This window comes from Poecile atricapillus, chromosome Z (genome assembly GCF_030490865.1).
Source record: "Poecile atricapillus isolate bPoeAtr1 chromosome Z, bPoeAtr1.hap1, whole genome shotgun sequence".
Classification (NCBI taxonomy): domain Eukaryota; kingdom Metazoa; phylum Chordata; class Aves; order Passeriformes; family Paridae; genus Poecile; species Poecile atricapillus.
The window spans coordinates 126050127-126071269 of NC_081289.1; the positions used below are offsets into that span (position 1 = coordinate 126050127).

At 35.3% G+C, this 21143-nt stretch overlaps 1 protein-coding gene across 3 annotated transcripts in view; it reads right to left on the minus strand.

Moving 5' to 3' along the window:
- Positions 1-21143, minus strand: part of IPO11 (importin 11) — an 80254-nt gene that overhangs the window by 45327 nt on the left and 13784 nt on the right. For all 3 annotated transcript variants that reach the window (XM_058827290.1, XM_058827286.1, XM_058827289.1), the window contains 13 exons: positions 19203-19275; positions 15646-15849; positions 13883-14015; positions 12902-12960; positions 12046-12094; positions 10876-10946; positions 9321-9513; positions 8396-8548; positions 8086-8129; positions 7118-7208; positions 5648-5695; positions 4925-5030; positions 1170-1296 (listed from right to left, as the gene is read on the minus strand). In XM_058827290.1, coding sequence (XP_058683273.1) covers positions 1170-1296; positions 4925-5030; positions 5648-5695; positions 7118-7208; positions 8086-8129; positions 8396-8548; positions 9321-9513; positions 10876-10946; positions 12046-12094; positions 12902-12960; positions 13883-14015; positions 15646-15849; positions 19203-19275 — 1351 coding nt within the window. The remainder of the gene's footprint in view (positions 1-1169; positions 1297-4924; positions 5031-5647; positions 5696-7117; positions 7209-8085; positions 8130-8395; positions 8549-9320; positions 9514-10875; positions 10947-12045; positions 12095-12901; positions 12961-13882; positions 14016-15645; positions 15850-19202; positions 19276-21143) is intronic.

Here is a 21143-nt window from a genome sequence, read left to right on the forward strand (position 1 = left end):
CAAATCAGCATCACCATCACTAAACCATGTCCCCAGCTATATCCACACCTTTTTAAAACATTTCCAGGTGACTACACCTGTTTCAGTGCTTGGCAACTTCCAGTGAAGAAATTTTTCCTAATGTCCAACCTGAACCTTACTTGGTGCAGCTCAAGGCCAATTCTTCTTGTCCTGTCACTGGTTGCCTGGGAGAAGACACCAGCCTCCACCTGGCTGCAATCTCCTCTCAGGCAGCTGTAGAGAGGGACAAGGCCACCCCTGAGCCAACTTTTCTCCAGACTAAACTCTCCCAGCTCCGTCAGCTGCTCCTCACAGCACTTGTGCTCCAGACCCTGCCCCAGCTCCCCTGCCCTTCTCTGGACTCACTCCAGCCCCTCAGTGTCTTTCCTGCACTCAGGGCCCAGAACTGGACACAGCACTCGAGGTGTGGCCTCACCAGTGCCCAGGACAGGGGGACAATCCCTGCCCTGCTCCTGCTGGCCACACTATTGCTGAGCCAGGCCAGGATGCCACTGGCCTTCTTGGCCACCTGGGCACAGCCTGGCTCATGTTCAGCTGCTGCCACCAGCACCCCCAGCTCCTTTCCAGCCACTCTGCCCCAGCCTGTGGAGCTGCCTGGGGTTGTTGTGACCCAAGGGCAGGACCCAGCTCTGGGCCTTGTTGAACCTCCCACCACTGGCCTCAGCCCATGATCCAGCCTGTCCAGATCCCTCTGCAGGGCATTCCTGTCCTCCAGCAGATCAATAACCCACACAGCTTGGTGTGGCCTGCAAACTCACTTGGTCAGTGCTGTATAGTAAAGGGACTAATCACAGAATAGATCTGTTCAATCTACACAAAGTATGCATTAGTTTACAAACTACTGTAAGACATTTCATAATTTTATTCCTATAAAAAAAAGATTGTTACTCTTGAAACTCATTTTCCCATCAAGCTCATCACTTACTGAACATCTTCAGGCCTCATTTAATGTCTTTGACATTACTGTTCAGTATCTCCGCAATTAAACATCACCACATCTTCCCAATGTTTATCTTTTGCAAGACACAACAGACTTTAAGGCATAACGTTATGAAATTCTCAATCAAGTTTACACAAAGTGAGGTGTTTCTGTTTCATGTGTGGTTACAATTAATGTGTAATCCAAAAGATTAGTTATTTATACTTACCACTAAGTCACGGTCTTGAAGCAAGTTACGAATTGCTTCATATAAAACAGGTCTCAAGTCTGATTTGAATTTTACAGAAATCCACTGTCCAATCAGCCATATTACTCGTCGGCGTATTGGTTTATACCTTTAAAAGTAGAAGGGAAAAAATTGCACTCGTTAACTCATTACACTAGTTGTTATTGAATCCTTTGGTGAAAAAGAAGTCAAGAATCATGATGAAAATGTTATTGTCCTAAAACACTTTCTTTGTCAGTATCAACTTCAGTGCAAAAACCATTTCCATTAAAATTCTTCACAAGGTGACTCAGGAAAAACCTGAAAACCAGCTTAGCCTGAAAAAGATAATTTTCATCCTAAATGTCTGAATCTTGAATGTCTCCCTAGAGATACAGTTCATTCTGCACAAAGCAGACCAAAACAAAAATAAATGTTACATTTATTACTGCAATCATGGTATCTACTGCTTTCACTATAGTTCCCAGCAATTCCCTTGACATTCTGTTTATGCTCAAAAATTTTAAGTCAGATATAATTTAAAAACACAAACTTAAAGACTACAGCAACTGTCAGAGTAGCTCACTTCATCAGTCTAAAACTATTCCTAGAACAGACATTACCTAATCTTGCACTAGTGCCATGACAAGGGCACAAATCAAACAGCTTTAGAGTTGATGGGAAGAACAAACCAGAACAATGACTGAGAAAAGCATTTCACAGTACTGCTATTTTTCTCCACCGATCAAGTAAATCAGACTTTTATGTTTAATTTACAGATGTATAAAGTTAAGAAAGATGAACCATATTTAGAGAATTTTAACTAATATATTGTTATCATAAATGTATTTTCCATTTGATGAATTACTGCCTTGTAAGCCATCAAGAAGCCATTTAAACTGATGTCATTGAGGTTTCTCTACATTAAGTAAGTGTGTTTTATTAAATATTCCCAAAACTATAAGACTATAAACAAATAACATCCTCAGAGAACATGAAAGTTGTGGAAATGGTATATAGAAAGCAATTCATTAGACTGGAACACATATCTAATGAGGAATTAGAGTCCAGCGTTGCTTGATGTTTACTGAGTGGCAGTGAAGCATACGTAATGCATGCTGAAGCATGACTTACACAAAACATTGTCTCATTAATGCACTGTTCGATTTGTCAAGAAGCTGTGATGATACAGTATTTTCTACTCTAAAAGGCCTGTATCTGACACTTATCTTGTAAACATCAAAACAAGCTAAGTGAATTTCTAATCACTCTCTAACTAAGAAATTGGAGTTGGATAGTTTTCAAACCACTATCACATAAAGAATCTTTAAGTGACATGATGTAAGTACATAACAGTCTCTAGAGTTATTTTCAGGTCTGGTCATATCTATTATTCAATGCATACATCCTACCTCTGCATCTCTACATTATTTCTCTCTCTGTCCATGGTAGAGAAAATACAACATGGCTTTGAGATTTTTTGGGGTAGGTGTGTGTTTGGGTATTTTCTGGGTGGGGTATTTTTGTTTAGGGTTTTTTTTGGTGGTTTGGTGTGGGTTTTTTAATACTGAAGTTTCTCATAGGTGCTCATTTTTGAGGTCCTACCTTTTGGACATTCACTATGTCTGGGAAAAGCTCACCTCAGAAGATTAGCTTTTACAAAAAGAGCACACATTCACTGAGCATAGGTCCACACACTGGACCTAAAGCTCATGTAGGAAAAGTGACCATATTCCAAATTAAGGCAACCTCTGCTGCATTAGTCATAGGAGAGTACCTTTAAGCAGCCTGGACTGTGTCAGATATTCAAGTGAAAAGTACTTTACTTTCTCTCTCAGCAGGAAATGTTGCTTTACAGATGAGTTATCACAAAAAAAAAAAATATTCAGTAAACTACTTCCATATTATAGAAAAGTTTCTCATTAACCAGTACAAAACTAAGCATCATGGCAACTGATAAATCTGGCAGTGCACTATTTCTAAAAATATTTTAGAACTTTTTTTATTAATTCCATATTTCTTCTATTGCTATGGTCATGGTTGATGGGTTTACTATCAACAGGTAACAAAAAATTCAGAGAAAACAAAACACCGCAAACTCCACAGTCACTGCTCACAACACATAGGATTGTGTTTCTGAACATCAACCAGCTCTAAGCAAGCATACCATGGGACATTCTGTGGGACAGCAGAGGACACCCTCTAACCTACTTTATCTGAACTGCCTATGTATTCCTAAAGCTGCTGTTAAAGCAGTACTCCACTCAAGCCACTAACACTGCCTTCCCTTATTGCCATGAAAATCTCCAATGATGAAGGCAGTAGAAGCAGTCCAAGTAAAAAGGGCTTCAAAATTCCAGACTTCTACTGCAAGCTTCTCTCCCCACAAGAATTTCATCCTGGGATATCACAAATGCCAACCAAATAGTTAGATCAGGTGTCTTCCTGACTGTAATACAACTGCATCAACAACGTAAAACTTGTCAGTTTTACTTATGCTGTATAGGTGTGGCAATCATTCTTTGACACTAACATAAGGTTATACATCCAAAAGTAAGTAATTAATTATTTCAATGTTTATTGTAGTGGAAAGAAGCATTTTAACATTTTAAGTTCCACTCTACAGGAAACTGAACTCTCTTTGTAAATGGAGCGCTTGGAAATAAAAGAGCTGATCAGTGACCCATTATGGAAAATCATTTTACAATTTATAGTAGCTCCAAAAGGTATAAGGAAACAAATTAGTTCATGTTTCACATAAAAATTACTCCTGGTAAGATGAATTGCAAATGTAGAAGAAAAACATAGTAACAGTCTTCAAAGGACACTCGGTTCACTGCTAATTACTGCATTGAAAAAAACTGGACATACTTATTTAGAGTCAACTGCTGATTTGAACTTGTCTGATAAGGATTAGCATGCACAGTAGTGGTCACTGCCCTTTCCCTGGGCAAAAAGTGAACTTGAAGAAAAGGGAGGAACAGTGTCCCGCTCACTATATAAAGGGACGAACAGCTGTTCCTGTTCATAACAGATAGTTACAAAGAGAGATGGCTCAGTCTGTACTGAGATACCAAAAATGATCTTTCAAAATACCCCATGATATCCACTAAAAAATAGGAGGTACAATAGAAGGCCATCCTTCACACAAGTGAGGGCGACCTTGGTGAGAAGGAAACACCACAGTAGATGGACTGTATAAAACACTTGATGGAGAACAAGCTGAAATCACACCTACAATGCAAACCAAACCCTTGTTACCCTCTTTATTGCAGAAATAGTAACTGAAGAGAATTACAGAGGGCTTATATTTAAATGTAAAGAGAAGAACAAATCACTATCTTGATTAAAAAACCTACAGTTTTACAGGGACGACTTCCACAGATTTCAGTTGAACTTTGCTGCTTACAGGACTCCAGGGTCTCTGGAGGCCTAAATGTCCTTTCTTAAACAAGCAATGGTGGCTATCCTGAGAAGGTTCAGTAAACTCCAATGTATGCAAGAAGACGGACAACATAATTTTACAGAACCCTGGAAGTATTCACCACACAGTAATTTAAACTGAACTGTCAAGAACACTGTCACTTCTGTGACTGCTATCAGTTATCTGTATGCATTCCATATCTCTCCTCATTTAATGGGTATGTTTCAAGGTTGAGCATTTTTCAACTCAGCAATCATTAGGCATTATATCTTACCAAATTTGTATCAACAGTTTGTATTTAAATGATGAAGGCATAACAAACCAAAGTGTTTACCTGTCATGAGAAACCTGTAGTTCTGCTAATAGTTGATTTTTAAACCATTGATCAAAATCCACACTATCAAATAGTTCATAAGCAGCCAGTCCAACCGCATTATACACTGGGGAAAAACAATAGTTATGCTTACTGTTTGCTTAAATGTTAATTTTTAATACTAAATAATCAGATTAATTTAATATTCAAACCACATTTTGGTAACCTTAACATACTAAATAAAACAAAATTAAAGCATATCTTTAGAAAGTTTTATCAGATCATGGTGAAAGGAACTCAGTTGGAAATTATTAGTAAGACACTATAGATGAAAGGTTAGATTCTTGAAAATAGCTAGAAGCAAAAAGAATAATGAGGATCTTATTCTATCACCAAGGAGGTTTCATAAGAAACAATTCTTTTCTTTTGTCATAAAATCTCACTTGTAAAATGGACAGAGTACCTCTACAAAAATACTGAAGGTCATTTACTTGGCCAAGCAGAAAGAACAGGACAGTAAAGGAGATTGCTTGTTCCAGAAAAAAAGCCAAAAAGTAGAGTATTTTTACATAAATACTTTCAAAAGTGAAGGTCAACATAAATGAAAGGAGAATTAGGATTTAGGTCCCACTCTCCAAATTACTTTAAAAAAATCTTGCAAATTCTTCATGCAATTTTTAAGAAGTAAAACACAAACACGAAAGTGGCTCTGTTGCTTAAAAGATAAAGTAAAATTTAATTTACCAGCATCTTTAATCAGTATAGCATTGGTATTTTCCATGTTGGTAGATCCTACAAGCCAAAGTTAAAATAAATAAAAAAATGTCACTAAAACAATGCAAGCACCTTTGCACTTAAATGCTTTAAGAAAGGAAGACATGAATTAAGACTGCTTTCACTGCTTTTATTCAATGTGCTAGTTCAGTCATTTCAGGTTTGATACTCTGTTCAGTGAATATATCAAAATCAAATCTCTGCTTCCACACACTATTTCTGACTTCTTTCGAGACGGTAATTTTTAATAACAACAATTTCAAATGAATAGACTCAAAACCTGCAAATTGCAGGCAACTGTCAATCACACAGTACTACATCCAAAAGGGTCCTAGACCTAGTTCCCTGACTTTTTATATATGTGTACCTAAAAGTAAATATTTTCTGAAGTTTTAAGAATTAATGGATTCTTCATATCATCTAGTTTTTTAACAGTAAATCTCAATTTGAAAACATGAAGAGCAGAAGAAAACTGCTATGGGCCCCCAAGAGAATTAAAAAAGTACAGGTATACCTTTTAGCACGGTAGTATTAACTTATGAAATTTTTGGGAAACAAAAACACATTAACTGTCAACCCTGTTATAAAGAATTGTTTATTACTCCAAGCCATCCCAAAACCTACATACACAAAGTACTTTATAAACAGATTTTGTGAAGTCAGACACTACTCTCAGAAAATGAGTATTTACTTTATTTTAATAGAATGCAATTACCCTTCCTGATAAGCTAAATACAAAATACTGTAACTCAACTAAGAAAACCACGGGAAACAACCTGAACTGAAATAACAGGGGGGAAAAGAAGCCACTTCCACTTATTATCTTTCCTGGCCATTATAAGACTTAGTTTGGGGGCAAAGAATCTAAGTAAAACAAAGAAAATATGAATCACTTCTCAACCTATGAATAATTCAGTCTTCATACAGAAAACCCATAAATTTTTTAAGCAGATTCTTCAGATTTGGAAAGTAATCTATATTATCCAAAATGACAGCATAATTTAACTTTTTCTTTTAACGTTTTTTCTCCCCTGCCCACAATTTTGGCAGAGACACAGCATGAACCGGCTTGCAACATTTGAACAGGAAGCTACCAACTAAAAACAACCCAAAGAATTCATTAAGCCTGTGGATCGCTCCCAAGAAAGCCTGAAACCTCATGAATTTGAAATGCCACATTTTTCAATCATCTAGAATAGTTACGATGAAAACCAAAGAGCCTTTAGGACTTCCTCCTCCTAGATACACAACGCATTCCATTATGGTAGGTTTAGAAATAATTGTAGAATACTGACATGTCCTTTCAAAAATACAGACAAAACGCACTATATAAAATCAGACGTTGCAAGGTCAAAGTTTGTTTTAATAGCTGAAAAGACTATGTTATGAATGTAAAGAACTCTACATTTTATACTTCCACTATTTTTTTAAAGAACTTACCTTGTAAACTCTGAACCATTTCTAAAAGAACTGGGGTAAGAGTCTGATTATATTCATGAAAAATATCAATAAAAAGAACTTCTGTGCACGGCTGAAAAATTAAAAGATCTGGTTAGAATCTATTAAAATAAAGGCAATTAAAACACATATTATGCTAAAATTTTAAGCGCTGAATACCTCACACTGAAGGTCACAATTTAAAACACAATATATAGTAGCAAAAGTAACCTTGTAAGAAGTACCACTCTTTCTACTATACATTGTGCGTAACTCTAGCAAGACTTTGATAGCTGCATCTATATCAACCACTGTTCTGGCAGAACAATGAATCTGTGGAGTGAAACAGCTGGTGCTGTGCTGCCAGTGACCACACTGCAGGTTTTTTCTGTATTGGCTTATGGGTTCTAGTCAGGGACTTGGACTGAGCATCCTTTTACAACCAGAACACACAAATGTACCATGCTGCATTTTTAACTTTAAAATAAAAGTAATTCAGCAAATAAACTTTGAGATCTCTCTGCAAACCACAGCAGTTAGAAATGGGAGATACATTACAACAACGTATTTCTGATCCGAACTAAATTAACTAATATTATAACTAGTTAATGAATATAATTAACTAATGAAGATGCATCTGGAACTTGCTTCACTTGTCATGTCTACTTAACAGTGTCTTAAATGGTTACATCAGTTATCAGTTTAAAAAAAGAGAACTGCTGGCTTTAACCAGATGCTACATAATTCAAATGCTGAAACAAACTCTTTTTCCCTCCCTCCTAAAATATGAAGTACACAGATTCCCATGTATTTCAGCAAGTTTGAACACTGACAAAAAGAATAAAATTAAACTTTATTAAACCTGAAGAAAGATTAGGAATTTTTTTCAAACATTACTTGTTTTGGTTACAAAACTATCAAGAATCGCATTCAAGAATGTTTAATGTGTTTCTCTCAAATTCAACACTTACTCTGAGACTGTACTTCCAAGAATCTCCTCCAGTCTCTTCTACAGCTATTATTTCATAAAGAAAAGAAAAAAGCATTATTTCAACTATGGTTCAAACTAAGTTTAATGTTAGGATAAGAGGGTATCATAGGCTACTGAGAAATCTTTTATTACAAAAAAAATGTCTAGAGGGAATATTTGTCCATGTAAGAAGACTGCAGAAAATAAAATGGCCAATATTGCAGTAGGCAAATTGTAGAGACAGTGTAGATATAAAGCACTTATACAAGTATCTAATTACACTACAACCAACTATACAGCATGTTTCTTACTGAAGCTTTCCGGATCCTCTTCCCACATGGTCAATTCCTCCTTTGTCAGCAGGAAATAGTGAGTGACTAATCTCCTACATATTTCCATTAGTGTTGGGTATGTGAAAAAAGCTGTCTTTATCTTATGTGCTTCAAGAGTTTCAGGACTGCTGTCTGAAGTAAAACATGAAGAAGATTTCAGATTACAATTAAGTGGCTAAATGATCAAAGACTAGTAAAATTAGAAAAAAGTCAATAAATAAAAAATTCTTATCCTCTGAGAAAAACAGAAAAAAGTCTCTTTTCATGGCAGACTTTAACTCACTTTCATCGGGTAAGACAGGTTTTTAAGCAAGTAATGTATTCTGACACATACCCGTACATACACAAAACTTTTTTCAAATTCATAGAGAATACTAATTGTTATCTGTGTGAAATAATGTGAAAGGTTCAGGTATTTTTTTAATTCACATGTACAGAAGTGCATAAAGTTTCAAAATGAAAGACAATCCTACAAAGCAAAACGTATGAACTCCTTTATATTCAACTGCATCTCCAATCCACTGTGTTTCTGTATTTAATTGTACTGGTATTAGTTAACTACAGAAGATACACCATTTTATCCAACATATCATATGGGAAAGATGCAACAAACTAGTTCATTAAAAGAAACCAAACTTTATACCTCAGTACTTTTTAAAATTAGTTCAATGGAAACTAAAACAATCAAAAAAGAAAATATGTTTGTGCTCATTTTGCATTTAAAATTCTTTTGGAATGTCATTATCTATATACATTAATGCTTTGAAAGTTAAAATTACCAATACAGCAACAGAACCGTACATTTCAGTAATTATTAAAACAATAAAGAAATTTAGCTGTTGAGAATAGCTAGCAAAATGTTTCTCAAAACATAAAAAATTATTTCAGTAAATATTAACAGTACCTTCAATATTTTTGGATGGCTTGTATGCATAATTTTTTACAATCATCTTAATGAGATTCATGCATTGTACAATAAACTGCTCAAATACAACTCCTTCGCCAGCTTCTGTGAAAACATAGCTTACAGAGAACTCCAGTGATCTCTGAATCAAAGCAGTGAATGAGAAAGGATGTTGATCCAGGAAGTCCAAAAGCTTAAAAAAAAGGAAGTACAAAAAGAGAAATCAAAACATTTATAGTGAAGCCTTATTAAATGCTTTAGTAAGCTAGTTATAACAAACTGGTGCCAATTTACTTAAAAATTATAGAAAATCTAACATGGACAGGAAATTAAGAAGAGATCAGTATCAATTATTAATGAAACATTATTTAACAGCAAAATTCCTGATTTGGGTTCAAAATTACTTTTTTTTTTAAGTATGAGGAACAATACCAATTTTCAAATGGACCAGCTTGCTAGTAGTAAATAAAATATATTAGCCCGCCTTAAAACAGTGAGTATTTGAGCAAATAATTCATCCTATTAGAATCAGTGTTAGCAAAAGAGGTATGAGGGATATATAACGTCGCCCCCAACAACACCACTGCAGTACAAGCACTTGCTTCCTCAACTTAATTTCTTGAATTAGTAATGTAAAATACACTGGTGGATTCATTAAATATCCTTTACTACTGCAAAAATGCCTAAACCTATATTCGTGCATGTGAATTTCTATAGGTGGTAGATTACCTATAATCAACTTTACTTTCTCTTCAGGTCTGTGAAAAAATTTGCACATTTGCAATCTAAGTACTATGACAAAGATTAAAAATAATGTGTCAGAACATCTTCAGCTCAATTCTGGTGAAGCTGATAGGTACTTTTTACTTCTGATATCTAGGATGAATATTTAAAATAAACCCATGTCCTCAGAATAGAATCTGAAAACAATGGGAACTCTGAAGGTTTCGTAACTTTAAAAAAAACCCAAAAAACAGAAACAAAAAACCAAAACAGACCAAGTGTCTACGTTAAAATTACCTTCAATACAATATGCATTTAACATTTACATAGAATCAGCTGATAAGTCCAAGTGTATTACACAATACAAGCCTCAGAGGGCAAGAGAGTATGTTGTTCACTTTCTTTTGATTTATGAGTGTGGCCAATAATTCCACAGAATTAACAAAGCCATAGAAACAGTGATCTAACTAGCAATAAAAAATAAGATGAAAAGCCTATCTCTTCTTTATTCCTTAATACCATTACCATTGTTTTACCAATATTTCCAGAACCATTCTTTAAACAAATCCTAGCTAAATAATTTACTTACAGAATGCACCTAATTTTGCTTGAGCTAAGAAAATGTATTCTTCGCTGCTGCAACTTACATCAGCATGAGTAAATAGACACCCACTTTATCAAAAACACATCTCATAACAAAGAAGTTTTAAGTTGCAATACCTTCCATTTCTTTGAAAGGTCTGAAACAGATTCACTTTAAGGCTGTGTCTGGATGGGGACTGCTTCTCATGAGCTATAAACTATACCGTAACTGAAAGCAGATTTTACTTACCACTTTAGTGAACAGAATTATGGTCTTTTCTAGACGATCTCTGCATATGCTTTCTGCTCTTATACGTCTACCTGGTAAATCAGACATTTCACAACTATCATTTCTTAGACTTTCATTTTCCCACTGGGTAGCTAAGTTTTAAATATTTAACACCAAAGAGTAACTTATTTTTATTGTAGTTAAGAGATTAAGTTAATCCTGAAAAAGTTCCGGGCCAAAATAAATTCCAAGTCAAATTCAAGGTAGTGAGTACTGGAAATAAAAATATCTTAAACTGTTTCAACAGTAGTGAAATTCACTGCATTTGATCAGGCTGTAATAATTGTGACATCACTACAGAAAATTCAGTGATAAAAGGTAGTTAAAATAATGCAAGCAAATGCTAGTAGAGTCAAAAAATAATTATGCTTTGGAAATATAAAGATGTTCTTTTAATAAAACTATCACTGTGTACTATTATGTGCTTTTCTAGAAACTCCACCTTAAAGAATAATTTATTATGGACATTAGAAAACATTCTGAATTAAGAAAAAAACCAAACAAAACTTTTGTTAAAAAAGAGAAAAACCAGAAAAGGCCATATTGAAGGCATACAGACAGAAACACTGATGTCCTCATATTCTAGGGCAGTATAATAAACACTAAACTTCAGTATGGGATGGCCTTCAATTTCTTCTGTTCAAACTTGGCAACTCTCCTTTCAAAATGAAAGAAGAGCCAGAAGGAGTCTGATGACTGTAGTATAATGAAAGTGGCAAATAGGAGCAGTTTCCCTCTCTTCTAAAAATGAGGCTCAATGCCCAGATCAGCCCTCTTACCAAAGCACAGGCTCCTGAACTCAGGAACTTCATCAAAATATCAAAATTACATAAAACTTATTTAAAAAAAAAATAAAAACCTTACTGTTTAGTTTAGACATCTACTCTTGTAAAAAGTGTTGTTGGAATATGACACCAAATACAATTTTGGTGTGATTTTAGTCCATTGATACAAAAAGTGACTTTTATTGAATTCTTCTTTGATAGTTTCAGCAGCATTTAAAGAAATAGTTTCAAATTATACAGAAATACCTTGCAACTAAATGATTATTGGTGATGCACTAGCCTGTACATTTTCATTCCCCTTCTAATGTTTAACAATGAATACAAAGAAAAATACTCAGATACTTACTACACTCCAGAAACTGTTTGAGCCGTTCAAATACGGCATGTAGAAAACCCTGAAAAACAAACATGTCTTTGAAAGATCAAGCTTATTCTGCACTGCACTATGAGAACAAAGTTATGTCAGATTGAAGTCTGACAGATGTCTGTTAAGTTCAGATGTGTTACCAGCTCAGACATGACTTTTAACTGAACTCTTTGATTATTTTGAACAATTTTAATTGTTCAAGAAATTAACAATTAGCTAATAAACAGACTACACAGATGATCCAAACTGACCTTATTAGTACCACATAAACAGCATAGCAGCTCCAGTAGAAGGAAGGATAGGTATCTACAGACATGTTCTTTAAAATATGCTTATCCAGTTCTACCCTCTTCTCAACTTCCTGCCATAGGTCATAGGTACTCAATTCCTCCAGCAAAACAGGCAGCACTGGAAGTTAAGGAATGTGCTTGGGTTTCTTTGTCTGACACTACCCTCTCCATGAGCTGCAGACCACAGGCTTTTATCTCAATCAAATAAATGTGATACGACAAGCATGTCATCACCTTCATCACTAAATGAAATGCTTTTAACTGGGGGCAGGAGAGCAAGACATCTTTCAGTAAGCAACAAGTGTCACCATCATGTGGTGCTTAAATTGGAAAGGGCGCTTTTTTTAAACATGATGCCATTAGTGTCATAATGCTTAGAATCTATCTAGGATTTGAGAGCTCTTGACTGATGGGAGGACAACTTTGAGAGAATGTTGCTTGATCCTCCTTTGCATAATACAAATGTGTGCCTTTTGACAATTTTCAAACACAGCTTGTCATCACAAAAGATTTCTAATCTAATCTAGAACTAGAAACACACTTACCATCACCTCCGCATTCCAGTGGGGTTCTACAAAGCCATGGACCGTCAGTTTCCGAAGCACTAGGAAAAACAATTAGTTGTGTAGCCATCTATTAGCTCTTGTTTCAACAAATTTCAGAACACAATTACAATTCCACTTCCTGTGCCTTTCTTTCAACTCAAGGCTTTAAAAAATACATATAATTTCAGGTCCCAGATGCTTCATCCATACCTAATATTCACCTTGTTGAAATTAGTTTAAAATACATGTTGTGTAAAATAATGAAGAGAACTCCAAAAATTACTCAATCAGGAAGAATTCTGCCAAAACTCTAAGTATTCAACTCCTGAAGGATCCTGCAGTAGGAAAAGGGCCAAGTACAGTTAAGTAAGGCTCGTAAGCTACTTGTAAATACTCTCAGGTTTACCACCGCCAGTAAACTAGAAAAGCTGTATGCTGCATCTTCTGAAACAATTCAGGACGTGCATTATCTACACGTATTATCAAAAATCTCAGTTGTTCAAAGCAGCAAAGTAGTCAGGATATGCATTTACTCAACTCATACACCTTTGAGCATGAACCTAAAACATAAACTAACGGCTAAGGCTAGCTTCTCACCAGACACAGGGTGAACTTAATGGAACGAAACTTGTAGTCCAGCTTCCTCAATTAAGTGCTGAAGACATGAAAGCCTAAATTACAACAAACATACAAAAACATCCTGTTATACCACCCACTTTCCAACCTCCTAGACACTGACTTCTTACAACATGCACAGTGGAATGCAGTTTCTCACATACTGAGAATCTCTTCCCCTTCTGCATGAGCAACCCTCCTTCTGCCTTGCTAACAGTACACGTAAAATAAACCAAGAATATAGTTATTCCCAATGGGCATGGCTTTGGAATAGAGAATGGGAACTATTTACCAATGAAGCTATACACATTCCCTGTGAAGAAAATTATTTGATTCGTTACCCCTAACATCATTCTGTATTATTACCTTTCAATGACAACAAGGTCCTTTCAAGTGAATTTGCAGCTGCAGCTTCATCCCCTGTACAAATCTGCTGTAGGAATGTATCCGTATGATGATTCCACAAGGAACATGCAAAGCTATAAATACTTGATGTAAGCTGCAAAAGGAAGGTCGAGAATATATTTTGTTTCCTGAATTTTGCTATACCATAATAAATCACAAAATTTTAAAGGCTGGTTTAGAGTATTAAAATATTTAATCCAGCTTCTTGTATGCATTGCAGGCCACGATGTTTAATTTGTTTTGTTGTAATGAGTTGTACTAATCTAAATGTATTTTCAGAAAAATACCTTGCCTTTATTTGAAGATGTTATGATAGACTCACTGTTTCCCTGACTACTTGGGTCTATGACTCTCACCTTAAAGAAAACTATTTAGGGCTCCTTTCTTACCTGACTTTCAGTAAATACAGCTGTTGCTGTATAGTATGGTATGATGCTTCAAAAAATTATCAGCTTTCCTCATCACCTCTCCTCCCACAAAAACAAGCTGTCCAACTTACAGTTAAATTAATGTGTGAATCAGCTTACCCTAGGACATACTTAGCAGTTACAGGTGCAATAGTAATGAACAATGCCTACTCCAAAACTAACATTATTGATAACTGCAAACACTTTTTCCCTCAATGTTTTTAAAACACAGAATGAAAAATAGTTTCTCATCAGGTAGAACTGAACAAATCTCAAATTTAACTCATATTACAGTTCAGACAGAGTGCTTAACATACAGAGATATCTGAATTACAAACAGAAGATGAAGATTTTCTCACTCAGTTATGGTAGCACATGACAGCTTCATAATTATGGAAATCTCCACTTAGTCTGCTACACCTTATATCACGGAGTCAAAAGCACATGACTTGTTTATTTAGTTGCTTTGACTGAGTAAAGGTTAGTAAAGGTCCTATTTACAAGTCAGTCTTCAATGCCTCAGACTCCTGATGGTTATTTCACCTTGTTGATTACATAGGCAGAAATTTCTACAGAGATAAATAGGTAAACCTAAATAAACAGTCTTCATTTTCTGTGCTCACTCTTTCCTTTAAAATGAAGGAATAAACTAAAATCTCAAAAATTCAAGAGTAACATATTTGGACAAAATGTTTAACTCACGAAATTCAGTTAACTGTACTACATCCAAAGGGGTTTGGAGATGCATGGCCTACAGACAAAGTGATGTCTGTGTTCTAATCAGTGGATTTTTACAGTGGAGAATATAAGCTGAATGACATGAGATTTTGCATTTGCATTCACATCTTGCCTTTTAATTAACTTGTAAAGATGGCCTGGAAAAACCTCAAACACATTCCTGCTGATGACAAAAAACTAAAATAGGTAGTAGGAAAGTCTAAACCCTGGTATTTCTTAAAGACTATACTGACTTAAGAATTCAGAATACACTTCCAAAAAAACTCCATAAACTCCTAGAAAAGTAAGATCATGTACATCATAAGGCTGATATGCAGATACTGTTCTGTTGATGAAGCTCTGCTTCTTTACACAAATTAAGACAACATTCAAGCGGTATACAAAATTAATAAATATCTCAAACATCTCACCCAGAAAGTGACTTCCAGTTATTACACAGTATACAGATACCCACAACATAAGAACACTTCTATTCCAGGAGACATTGAAGTCCACAGACGTGCCAGCTAAACTCAGGAATAAGCGCGCATGTACAACACACAGTTTGCATGCTCTACAATACTGCATCACATTACTTACATCATAGAAAAGCTTCCTATCTGCAGCAAGCCGTTTGGATGCCAGGGTTTTTGTAACATGGTAAAACGTAAGTAGTGCCCTGTGCTGTTGAAGACCATCCTGCACCTTCACAGATTCTACAAGAGTGGGTATAAGTTCTGGCCATTGCCTTGGGCAGTCCACTCTGGCAACTTTAGCAATCAGTACAGAGATCTGAGTTGCTATCTGCAAAAAAAAAGCAAGAGACATCACTAAGCCAAAGGGCATTTAGCAAATGAATAATGATGAGATCCACAGCCAAATAAAACCTGAACCAAAAAAAAACTAGTATGGATTGTTAGATTTTTGTGTGCTTTTTCTCAAGCTGTTTTTAAGTTTGCTGACTGCAAACAATTGTGGAGAAAAAGTATTCTATTTTATGTTTGTAGCAATTATTTGCATAAAATACTTGACTTAATACCTTGTTAAAATTTTTCATGAAGATCAGTAACTGTATTTATTCTAGAAATCACATAAATGAAGAAACAAATATTTGGGAACCACTTTTTACTTAGTGGTTTTTCTATAACTTTCTATTAACATACACTGCTGAATACACATTACCCTTAATTCTGCCCTAGCTGACTTTTAGATAGAGCTATTCCTAGCCCCAGGCACATGTGTACATATATGTAAACCTATGACGCATCCCAGTAAATGGAACTGAGACTTTTGCTCCAGATCTTCCAGGGGTACCTGCACCACCCATGCTATCTGACTTTGGTTGCTTGGCCGACATCCCACTCGCACCAGTCTTGCCAGCAACTGGAACCTGGTCCTTGCAGCACACACACATTATGAACAGAGTGAGATTACATTGTAAAACGGGTAAGGGTTGCAATCAGATTGCAGGACAGGCAGTGGTCGTCAGGCACAGGGTTTCTTCAGACACAGGCACAGACCACCCATGGTGTAGGCAGGACTGGCCTTTCTTATGCCCTCTTTCGGTTTATTCCACACTTGGCTGCTGTGCAACTCCCTTCTCCTAGACATCCATAACATATTTTGCATGGTCCCTCAAAACCCTACCTCAAATATCCAAATATTTCACATTCTTGTTTTCCCTGTTCTTATACCATTCTAACTGAAAAGGTCCTTGACTGGATTAGTAAAGCAGGCACTCTCTCCTTCAACACACTAGAACAACCACACTTCCAGCCTGGGGAAGAAGTCACCTTCTTAGGCTACCAGAACGAATCCAAGCGATTTACAGACCTAAGAAGGATAGAGCTGTGCTCTTCTTTACTGTTTCCTGAGCTGTTTCATCTGGAGTCTGACAACCCCCCCAACTTTTCTACAATATTTATTCCTACCATGCTGCTTAATGAGACAAATTGCTCCAGGAAAATGATGCCAACACTCCCAAGGAAGAGCTGGGAGTCCTACTTTTTACCAGATCAAATTACTTTAATTGACAGAGGGAGCAAATAAAGTCTTCTCCCTATGTGGTACAAGAAGTAACCTCCCAGGAAGGCTAAAAGTACTTCTGTCTTGAGGACTGACTTTTTAAATGGGGAGAAAGAAGAAAAAGAATTTGCTGTCATACATTTATTTGAAGAAGTACTTTGTTCCACTGTTCCCTCCATATGCTAAATATCTTTGGAGGGCAGGGAAATTATGCTCTCAGCAGATGGTATGTTCTCCTTCTCTTCTCCACCCACCCTGGAAGTCAAGTTGTATCATCACATCTCCATACTATGCCTATTTCTCACTTTTTTGTGTTGTTATTCTTTCTATACAAGAGTTATAATTTTTTCTGCCTTCAGTGATGCAAAAAGCACAAGTAGATAGCAACTGTGTTATGAACTATCTGTGACTGGAAATGTGCAGTTATCAGGAACACAGGATATCAAAACTCAGACATATCAAGCAGGCTGGGAACTAAACGAAAGATTCCTCTGAAAGGATATCCTTAGGATACCTACAACAGATTGGGAAATAAGGGGAAAGAAGGGGATATGGACTTGGTAAACATATTTCAATATTGCACATAATTGTTTGGGCAATTACTTAGACCGCTGCCATAAAAACAAACTGAAGTCTCCACATCTTAAAAAATTACATCCCAAAAAATGTCATAAGGACACACAAATCAAAACATGAAGCTACCAGTCTTTAAAATGTCAGTTAAGATGTTCCAATCTCAACAGCAACTATGGTCAGAGAACTCCAGAACTGTTCATCAGGAGTGGCATTTTTAACTACAAAACATGGTATGCTGTCATTTTAGCAGGCAAACTGATCAAATACTAATGAATGTATGGAAAAAGTATTGATAAAAAGTTTTACAATTTTTAAAGTTTAAAACAATTAAACAGTTTTAATTGTTTTACAAACAATGTAATTAGTATTAGATTTATAATTAATTTACCTATTTATATGTGCAAAAAACATACATACTTCAAAATTAAACATTTGATAAATTATATGCTACCTAGAAGAAGCATAAATGACACACATTATTCAGCTTGACATACTTTATAGTTCTTTTTGGTTAAAATACAGAAACAAGTAATATTTGGTCATATTGTTTACATTGAAACTATAGCTGCAGAACACATTTTACAATACTTTATATACTTTTTTAAAAATTGCATTTGCAATGAAAATTTTTAACTCTAGTCAGAATTGCCATTTCCCAATGGGCTTCTACAAAGACTACATTACCCAGACTATGATAAATTGCTCTAATCCTAGAAGTTACATTAATCCTGTGAAGAAATCCAAAAAAGTTAAAACTGTCTGCAGAACAGAAGTTTATCTCCAATGCCTTTTCTTTTTAATCTTTACATTATGCCTATCATTTCAGTACCTCCTTGACAAAGTTATTTAAGATCTAGCTATACTTCCTTGCAGAATCTTATACTTACATGAAGAAGTTAGCAGAAGTAAGATTAATTCATCAAGTATGGGCATATTCTGTTCCTGTAACATTAGTTCTGTACTCAATACACTAATAAATTCTGATTCTAATCAAGATCAGGGCTTACAGTTAGTCACTTTATGTAAGAAAAGACACTATCACACTGAAGCTTCATTAAGCTTATTTAAATTCATAATGCTGTAAACTAGACATGCAACAGCAATACCACTTAGGTGGGTTTATGTAGCAGCAATCTCAACAGCTCATTCCTGCTATGCCACTGCCACACTTCCTTGTATGGCCACGTTGGGAGTCAGGTAAGAGAACAGACACAGCTGAAAAAACCAAAAATCACTCGGGGTAAGGTTATTTTTGAACTACATCCATTCCTTGAACCATTTCATCAAATGGTTGCATGAACAGCAAGGGACAACAAACCACCACTGCAACACCAAAGAAACAAACCAGAGAGACAAAACATGTTGTTTCCAACCAATGTGGTTCCATAATTCAATGAATTATAACCTATGTTAAAAGATCTCATTTCAAGAACTGTCTGAAAAGCAGTATGTAAACTGCAACTTTATTATTATAATTAATACTTTGTGAAGAACAAAAACAAGCTATCTATCAATACAAGCATTTCTTGGGAGAGTAATAAACAGCCACCACTAACCTGATTCACTGGCTCATTAAAGTTGGTGATAAGTCCAGCACGCAATGTAGTTTTTTCTTCTTCAGAAAGAGCGCTGCCAAGATATATTTATTAAAATATTATTTTCAATTTAAAAAGTATTACTCATTCACTAAAAATTCATATGTTACTATCAAAAACACTTTCAAAATAAAAGAACATCCTTTTTTTCCACTATCTCGAGTATCTTTAAAAAGAAAGGCAACAGTGGAAAAAATACTTAGAAGGCATTTTAGTCTCACATTTTGAGACCTGAAGTGACCTTTTTAAATGTAAATGTCAAAAGAGTTTACACATTTGACAGAGTGAGATACACAGATATATAGTGAAAAAACATAAAACTATACAAAATACAAACAGCTCGCTCATAGACAATTGCTATACTGTTATTACTGCTAGAATTGAGGATTTTATACATGAATTTGCTCATGTATGCTAATGGACAATGGCCAAGGAATGTCCAGAATAAGGCAATCACTTTATCAGATGACAGCTCTTTTTGTAAAAGCATTAAGTCTTTTCCACTATAAATTCTTTTCTACAAACGAGTAATACATTTACACTTAGAAGCACAGATCCTTTGAAACTTATACCTTTGTGTGAGAAGTATGTCAATACATCCTCCATAAAATGCTGGGGAAAATAGTGAGCAGGGCAAATTCTAGGCCCATAAAGGTTAATTTTCATTCAAGTGCAGCATTATGGTATCTTAATACTTCATTTTAAGTGACCTCTGTCTGTTTAAGACTACAAGTTATTATATGTTATCACTCCCATATTACTTCAGAATTTATATGAGTCATGCAATTGTCTTATAATTTCCAAGCAGGACACACAATACATTGTTTTAAAAATGTTTTTTTTTGGTATTTATAAACTATATTATTATACTATCAGGTAAAAAGAAAACTAAAACCAAACCAAACAAAAAGCCCTGACACATTTCCAATTACTGATTGCATCTAGAAAGCTGTTTCTTCTTCATAAAAAGCCTGTATGTTATCGCCCAAGGTTGTTCAGATTAAAGTTTCAGCTAACGTTGACTTAGAAGCATGCATGCAAACATCACATCTCAGTGAAGACTAGTGGCTGGAAATTAAGAAGATTAAACCCACCAACAAAACTACTTCCTCTTGTCTGACCTCAGGCACAGATATTAACCAGCTAGTTCTATATACTGAGCTTTAAAATGATGTCTAAAGCTCCCTAGAGCATAGCCTTTACACTAATCTAGACAAATACTAAATATTAATCTCAAAATAATAAAAAAACAATAGAGGCAGGAATTGCCATGAGAACAAATATTTGCAAAAATATTCTAGTTTTCATTTTCCCTTCACCCCAGCACAAAACCCAAGTATTCACCATTTCCTAGATCACAGACTTATCATTTGAAGTACAGTACAGAAGGGGGGCAATTCATTTTTTCAGTGGTGACCCAGAACTGTACACTAAGTCTTATTTTCTAAGGTAATTATAGCATTCAGGAGCCACAACTTTTTTTTCCATTTTTTAAATCAAGATGCAGGCTTTAAGATTTTTTCTGCATAAAATTAAATTATGCCTAAAAAATTCTGGCTAAAATCTACAGAGATTTCTGAAACAGTAAAAGCTTTTCTGCATGTAACTATTTAATGCATTTAATTTAAAGCCATGAGATGACATTCTAGGTAAATAAATTTTTGTGCGTTTTTCTTTTATAATAAGAAAATGCAGTATATAATTTCCATGCATACAGGCACCCTCCAAGTGGTTTCTAAAACTTAAAAGCTGTTATTTATAAAATTTAAAAATCCATTCTCAATTAAATGTAGGTTGTATAATATCTCACTTCCAGAGACAATAGAAAGCACCTAAAACCTGGTTTGTAAAGAAAAAAATACTGTTTTCCTTTTTTACTTCATTTATTTTGTTTGTGAACTC